At 44.4% G+C, this 8220-nt stretch overlaps 1 protein-coding gene across 3 annotated transcripts in view; it reads left to right on the top strand.

Annotated features, from left to right (window-relative positions):
* Positions 1-1182: 1182 nt before the first annotated feature.
* COG3 (component of oligomeric golgi complex 3) overlaps positions 1183-8220 on the top strand; it is a 29785-nt gene continuing 22747 nt past the window's right edge. For all 3 annotated transcript variants that reach the window (XR_014618721.1, XR_014618722.1, XM_084292514.1), the window contains exons 1-7: positions 1183-1368; positions 2681-2827; positions 3348-3409; positions 4656-4821; positions 6321-6395; positions 6518-6610; positions 6902-7027. Coding sequence is in view for 1 of the 3 variants with exons in the window: in XM_084292514.1 (XP_084148640.1) it covers positions 1222-1368; positions 2681-2827; positions 3348-3409; positions 4656-4821; positions 6321-6395; positions 6518-6610; positions 6902-7027 (816 nt within the window). In the remaining 2 variants the exon portion in view is untranslated. The remainder of the gene's footprint in view (positions 1369-2680; positions 2828-3347; positions 3410-4655; positions 4822-6320; positions 6396-6517; positions 6611-6901; positions 7028-8220) is intronic.

Below are 8220 nucleotides of genomic sequence, written 5' to 3'. Positions count from 1 at the left end.
CCATTTCCCCCATTCCTCAATCTCCGCTATCTCCCCATCTCCCCCATTTCCCTTAATTCCCCATTATCTCCATTCCTCAATCTCCCCCATCTCCCCCATTCCACCATCACCTCCCCCATTCCCCATTATCTCCCCAATCTCCCCCATCTCCCCATTATCTCCCCAATTTTCCCCATTCCCCATTATCTCCCCCGTTTCCCCATCTCCCCCATTCCCCATTATCTCCCCCATTCTATATCTCCCCCATTCCCCCACTATCTCCCCATTTCCCCATTATCTCACCCAATTCCCCATTTCCCCAATTCCCCCATCTATCCCATTTCCCCATTATCCCCCCATTCCCCATTATCTCCCCCATTTCCCCATTATTTCCCTCATTTCCCCATTATCTCCCCAATTTCCCCGTTACCTCCCCCGTTCCCCCATTACCTCCCCCATTCCCCATTATCTCCCCCCATTCCCCATTATCTCCCCCCATTCCCCAATCTCCCCCATTCCCCAGTCTCCCCCATTTCCCCATTATCTCCCCAATTTTCCCCATTCCCCATTATCTCCCCCGTTTCCCCATCTCCCCCATTCCCCCACTATCTCCCCCATTCCTCATTATCTCCCCATTTCCCCATTATCTCCCCCAATTCCCCATTTTCCCAATTTCCCCATCTCCCCCATTCCCCCATTATCTTCCCCATTTCCCCATTATCTCTCCCAATTCCCCCATTCCTCAATCTCCCCCAACTCCACCAGTTCCTTGTTATCTCCCCCATTTTCCCATTATCTCCCCCAATTCCCCATTTTCCCCAATCTCCCCCATTTCCCCATTATCTCCCCATCCTCCATTTTCTCCCCCATTCCCCAATCTCCCCCATTTCCCCATTATCTCCCCCAATTCCCCCATTCCCCAATCTCCCCCATCTCCCCCATTCCCCATTATCTCCCCCATTATCTCCACATTATCTCCCCCATTCTCCATTATCTCCCCATTCCCTTATCTCCCCCAATTCCCCATCCCCCATTATCTCCCAATTTCCCCATTATCTCCCCAACTTCCCCCATTATCTCCCCATCATCCCCCATATCCCCCATTCCACCTCCGACCTCCCACCACCAGGGGCCGCTCCCTCCCCCTTCCCCTCCCTCCCCTCCCCTCCCTCCCCTCGCCACGCGTCCTCCCCGCGCTCCCCCCTGCTCCTCTCCCCCGGCTCCCCGCGTTCCGCCGCCGCCATGGCGGAGCCGCCGGGCCGGGAGCCCCGGGACCGCCTGAGCCTCTGGGACCGCCGCCCGCAGCCCCGCGCCCCGCTCAGCGAGCGCCAGGCGGACTCCGTGCTCCGGCTGAAGGCGGCGGCCGAGGCCCTGCCGCTGCCAACCGAGGTGAGCGGGGGCTGAGCGGGGCGAGGCGCCGTGTGCCGCTCCCCCAGGAGGAGCCCCCGCAGCCTCCTCGCCTCACGGGGGGCTCAGGGGGTGCCCCGCGCCCGGGGAGGGGTCTCGGGGGGCTGAGGAGCCTCAGAGGGGTAGGGGAGGGACCGGGATCCGCCACGCATCAGATCCTGGCTGTGCCTTCCTGGGCAGAGCAACGCGACCAGGAAATCACGATTTTTTAATTAGCGAAGGACTTGCTGGTGAGATACCGGGTTGTTTTGAGCTAGCACTTTCTGGTTTTATGCTAGTCATGTGCTTAGCAATGGCACTGCTGTCAACTGAATCCAAAAGCCTGTTTTCCTAATGTCACAGAATCACAGAATCTCTAGGTTGGAAGAGACCTCAAGATCATCGAGTCCAACCTCTGACCTAACGCTAACAGTCCCCACTAAACCATTTCCCTAAGCTCTACATCTAAACGGCTTTTAAAGACCTCCAGGGATGGGGACTCCACCACTTCCCTGGGCAGCCCATCCCAATGCCTCACAACCCTCTCAGTAAAGAAGTTCTTATCATAATCATATAACAATGTTTGTGTTTTTTTGACTTGTTTTCACCATATAGTCATCTCCAGTTGTATTTAAATACAATTTCTCTCGACTTGCTCCTTTCCATATTTTTACTGCTTAAAAAATACTTGTGGCTGCTGATTCCTATCAAGCCAGTGCTATTCCTTGTCTTCTAAAAAAAAAAAAAACAACAACAAACTTCAGCTTGACTTCTTCACTAGAAAGTCTTGGAAAGGATCTGAAATGATATTTCCCAAATGTATAAAGTTACAGATTTTCTCAGGACATCTGGCAAGGAGATTTGACCATTCCTGTGCTGTGGTCTTGCTGTGTAGCACAGACAGCAAGGGCATTTTTTTTTGCTTCTACATAATTCTGAGTTCTTAGGTTCTCAGATACTTTGCTAGGACATTTCTCTGAGTGTATAATCAGTTAAATTGGAAATTAATGCAGTGATATGTCAAGTACATGCATATTCAGTTTCAGTTCTTATACAAATAAGTACTTACATAAATTCTTTTATTTTTTTGACGCTAAGTAAGTACATTTGTTGGGTGTTTCTGAGTATATAGCTGTGCTGGTGGTTGGTGTGTTATCATATTGATTAATAAAACATCCATTGCATCGATTACTTCAAAAGTAAATGCTGGTAATTTTCTTAAATTGACGCTTTGGATTCTGTAACTGTAGTTGAGCTGAATATGCGCATTTTTAATAAAATGCCTGACTAAAGTTTGTGCGTTTTTTGTGAGCAGCTTCCAATCGAAGACTTGTGCAGCCTGACATCCCAGTCGCTGACTGTTACGCTGACGGCCGCGGTGCCAGAATCCACAGAGGATGTTCTTCTGAAAGGATTTGCCATGCTGGGGATGGAGAATGAAAGAATTGAAACAGCACAGCAGGTAAATGATTCCGGATAACGTCCAAGGTGCAGTAATCTTCTTCAGAGGGTTCTTTGATTTTCTTTTTTGTCTCTTGCTCAGCTTTTGGTGGCTTCATTAAATTTTTTTGTCAGTTATTAAGAAACCTGTGGAAAAAATCATTGGAGTCTGAGCTCTTAAGTAACAGATATGTTCTCCATTTTGAGTGGAGCCTTATGTAAGAGTAAGGTGCTGTGGCTCCTAATGTAGAAGAATGGCAGATCTCCCCCTTTTTTACTGTGAAAACCTTGCTTCTTGCATGTTCTTGTGCAAATAAGAACAGACGAAATTCAGTCTTTCATGTTTTCCTACTGATGGTGTATTTTTTCTTGATTAGTCACTAAGTTCTCGAACCTCTCTATTTTTAACAAAAGCTCATCTTCTGAATTTCTGCTTTCTAGATCCGTTGTTTTGAGGGGTGAGAAGGAGGGTGGCTTTTTATTTTTAAAATTAATGGCATTGCGTGTGAGGTGAGTTGTTCACACTCTAAAATCTCTTCTAGTTCTTCTCCTGGTTTGCTCAGCTACAGACGCAGATGGATCAAGATGAAAGCGCCAAGTACAGGTAAGTGTTCTTCCGCAGTTTCTTTAATTGTGAGCAGTTTAAATCCTGAAGGACTTCATCATGTCCCTATAATCTTAGCATGCACTTGGGGTCACCTGCTGGGGAATGTGTTGGAACAGCAGAAGCTCTCTGAGGCTGAATGCCCTGCTCCCTTCCTGAAGCCTGTTGCCCTTGTGACAACAGAGATGCAGATTTCCTTCCGAACTGCCTAGTACATTAAGAAAATTTGGAATTAGTTCTGGCTTACAGCTCACCAGCGCCTGTATCTGTGAGGGTGTAGCTGCATTGCCAGCATTCCTTGACACTTTGTTTGGCTCTGCTTTTGAGAGGTGGCATTCTCATCTATTTTTGTCTGCCTGACTTTTCCATCAGCCTCAGGAGAACCCCTTTCCACCAGCTTTCGTGAGAGTCTGTAGCAGGGCTGAACGGCGTAGCCAAGCCTGTTGCGGCTTCTGTGGGAACTGGCCTGGGTTTTGAAACTTTACAAACCTGCCCTTGGCTATAAAGAGATTGTGCTGAACTCCTTCTCTTTTTTCTATTTCTCTTTGGTCTGTCTCTTCTTCTCTTGCTCTGACATTTGAGGATGTGGCATTTCCTGAAAGCAGAGATTTAGGCATGCTCTACAGCCCACGTTCAGATCATTAACACCCTGTAGAGAGTGGCAGCCTTGCCCTTTGGTAGTCAGCACGTTCATGATGCACGCAGACACCTGTGTGTGTCGTGAACGTGGAGTGGTTTGTAGGATGGCCAGGGGGAGTAGTTACATGCAGGAGGCCAAAGAACAGGAAAAAAATAAGTTGGTTCTTTGCCTGTTGTATGTTAACGGTGAGTGGTTCACCCTCTGGTGAACTGCAACAACTTCGGGAGGGTTCTAAAAGGAAACTGAAAATTGTGTTTGAAAAGGAGACCCAAATTACTATGCCCCTGCTGGACACAAGGCAGGTAGAATTTGGCTGCTAGCAGCAGCCTGCAGTAATTGCTACGTTTGTTCTGTCCATTTAGGCGTTATTTGCACGCTCTAGACAGGCTGCTGTTCCAAATCCTTTAGCTTTGTTATTTCTGCAGGTCATGAAACATCTGCTTACTGTGCACGTGAGCTTGGTGCCAGTCTCTTATTCCTCGAGTTAATTTGTCTCAGGGAAAGGTACCGCCAGCGTCCCTGCGGGCAGCTGAATTTGTAAATACGAACAGTGAAATTGTGCTCGTTTTCTGTTGATTCTCCCCCTTTCTTCTTTTTTTTTTCCAGGCAGATGAGGGATTACTTGTCTGGGTTTGAGGAGCAGTGTGATACTATACTGAACGACGTCAACAGTGCCCTCCAGCACCTGGAGGCCCTGCAAAAACAGTACCTCTTTGTGTCCACCAAGACAGGAACGCTGCATGAGGCCTGTGAACAGCTTTTGAAAGAGCAGGTAAGCTTCCATGCGAGGATTACCGGAAGCTTCCAAAATACCATAAACTGAAGTTTCTTAGGCTGAGGAACCTCGTGAGCTGTGGTGACAATCCCTCTGTTTCCTCTGGAGCACTTTTTCAGTGCTTCACCTGCAGCTTTAGGGTGTAAGGCTCTGCCTAGTGAACCGTTGAGCATGTGTTGATACGTGCTTCAATCAAGAAGGGAGGCTAGCTGATAGGAGCTTTGGTAAGTGGTGCCTGACAAGTACAAATCTTACTGAGATCAATAATTCGTATCACACAAATATTTTAAGCTGGTTAGTTTAGAGAAGAATTTCTCAAGTTATTAGCTTAATTCCAAGGTACTCTCTTTCTATTAACCTTTCCAACTGGGATAAAAGCAATCAGAACTTTAGTGATACAAAGTTATTGAGGCATGATATCACACGTAACTTCTAATTATAAAATATCCTGCTCCGAAGTTACTCTCAATTCATTGTTGCTTTTCAGGGGGAGGAGAGGGAAAGATAAATCAGAAAACTCTTTGCTTTTACTCATGAACTACAGCCTCGTTTTAAACAAGGCATGATTATCTTTAATAAATAGCAGAAACATAACACATACTCATGGTAGAATCAGAATTTCTTTAAAGGAATGGTAAAGGAAAGAATTACCTTGTAAAAGAGGGATGGTAGAGAAGATGTACTTGTTGTCTTTTTTGAAAACAAAAACTTCAAAGCAAATTTTTGGTGGTGTGCTGCCCTCATCCCCACCTGCTGTAGTAGCTCTACATCTTTGTGGAAGAAACAATACCAATTTCAGATGAATCGATAGAATAAAGTTCTTAAATACATAGATGAGAATTAGAAATACTGCTTACGGTGTTGAAATTGCCATTTTTGTACACTGAAGAATTTTTGTTCATAGAAAAATAATCTAAAGACCAAAATGTAGTTCCAAAAACCTTTGACTTTTTCCATGCTCGCTGGATAGCGTGGGCTGTTTTGATGTACAGGGAAGCAGGATTTACAAGTTCAAAGAGAAAGCAGCTTCCAAGTTACTATCTCTGCATCTCTGTGCTGACTTTTAAAAGTTCTCCATTTTTGTGGGTGATCTGAGATGTTCCAAACTGGAAAAGGGAGAACTTTTAAAGGCTCCAGTCCTGAAATACAAGACTTGGAGTTCTCTGAAATACGGATGTCAGCACTGCTATTTGTATGCGGGAGTATCTGTGGAATGGTGACAGACCTGCAGAAAAGACTCTTTAAAGACACTTCTAAGAGTAATGTGTCTTTGATGAAAGAGGGAGACAGAGAGCGTGCATTGTTGTGTTCTGTATATTTTGTTATATTTATTTAGGTGCAAGTTATTTGGAGATAGTTAATATTAGTGTGTGTTTTGGTGCTGAGAGCATTTTATGTCTCAATTTTGGGGAAAGGGAGGCTGATTTTTTTTTTCCTGTATTTAAATTACTTGCTGGGTTATTGGTTTTCTGTAATTTATTGCTTTTTCTTCATAGTCAGAACTCGTTGACCTGGCTGAAAACATCCAGCAGAAACTTTCTTATTTTAATGAGCTAGAAAACATCAACACAGTAAGTATATTGTTTCACTGGTAATAGTTTCAGAAAATGAAAGTGTACTAATCTTTTGAACTACATCACTGAAGTTAGGTTACATTGGTTGTTGCAATGATGCTTTGTCTTGTTTTCCAAAGAAACTGAATTCCCCCACGTTGTCTGTGAACAGTGAAGGATTCATTCCCATGCTGGCTAAGCTTGATGATTGTATTGCATATATTTCATCACATGTAAGTAATTCTGAATTGTTTCCAGTTAATTTGTGAGTTTCAAGACTATGTATTCAAACTATTGTTTTTTTTTCCCTCTACAATATTCTGTTTGCCAAATACAGCCAGAAAGCAATGATGGCAGTTTATATACTTAAGAATATATATTTTTTATTGAATATAGTCAATGTTTTTTATAGACTACTGCTTTTAGTTTGTGTAAATTAGCATTTCTGGCTAGCAAAAGTATCTTTTGATAAGCTTTTGACTCATTTTGTTCTTATTTTAAAATGGATTTCTTGTTTCTTTCAGCCAAATTTTAAAGACTATCCTGTATATTTGACCAAGTTTAAACAATGCCTTTCTAAAGCTATGCACCTTATCAAGACGTACACTGTGAACACACTACAGAACCTCACAAGCCAGTTGATGAAAAGGGTAAGGGGGATCAGTAAGTGGTGACTCAAGCTGTACTGAAATGTGTGTTGTAATTCTATACTGTTTTCTTCTGTTGTTGGTTTTATTTTGAAGGTGGAAGGTGTCAGCAAGTGTCTGTGAAAATAGGTCAGTGCTATCAGGGGTACCACAATGTGTGGATTGGCCAAGTTTCAGCCAAAATCTGGCAGAGACTGGGTGATCTAAAAGGAAAAAAAAAGAAAGGGAAGTTGGAGACTAAGCAGATGAACTTGCCAAAGGCCAGGAATGGCTAAGCAGCTGAGTTAAAACTGCTGCGAGGCAGCAAGCAGCTTGCCAGACGGCTTGCTTCCCTGAACTGGTTTGTGCACAGCAGCTCTGAGTCAGCCACAGCACGTGCTGCTGTCTGTGTTGACAAATGGGGAGGTGCACAAGAGAAGTGTGGTGCTGTGGGGATCAGCTCCGGAGGTGAATAGTTATAGACGTGGAGAGGTTGAGGGGAATATTTGAGGGGTGAATGCAGGAGCCAGGAATCAAGATAAAACCTGTTTGAAAGCACAAAAGCTTTGAGTTCCTGACATGAGTCTTCCACTGCCATACCAGAATCTTGCAGCAAGAATTTCGGGGTGCTTTTGGTCATCTAAATAACTCTTTTTCTGATAAGTCTGCGGTGCTTAGCATAGCTGCAGAATAACTGACAGGTTCCTCTTGGTTTTACTAATATCTTTTGGTCAGTTTTAAAACGTTAACAACGATGTTCAGGAGTCACAGGGAACAGTTAGGTGCCTCATTCCCACTCACTCCAGGGAGTTCAGGCATAAAGGTGAGTAGGGAGGTTTTTTGGTCTTATTAAAATTTTAATAATTATGACGCAGTATTTTAGCAGAGCAGAAAGGAGAGGGGAATGTCATTTTCTGTCACAGCTTCTGCTGGGCTTTTTTAGTGCTAGAGTTTTAGCTGTCTGCTGAGATAATGTAAGGAGCCACAGGAGCAAGCACCTAAAAACCTGATCTTCTGGTTGAAGCTCAAATGTGAGTTGAAATTTATCTTCCTGGATCTGGGACTGATAGGTGCAAGGGAAATTTTGTTCCATTGTAGTACCATGGATCAAAGAGCAATACTCAGCAGTACTGTGGCAGGTCCAGAAGAAATGGTTGTCTCAAACAGAGAATGTTGTAATTACTGGGAGTTACTTTTGCTGTAGAGACTGCTGGTTG

Source organism: Netta rufina (assembly GCF_964035555.1).
Source record: "Netta rufina genome assembly, chromosome: 1".
In the NCBI taxonomy this organism is placed as follows: domain Eukaryota; kingdom Metazoa; phylum Chordata; class Aves; order Anseriformes; family Anatidae; genus Netta; species Netta rufina.
Note: the sequence above shows the minus strand (reverse complement) of the source record. Positions and strands in the feature narration are given on the sequence as shown.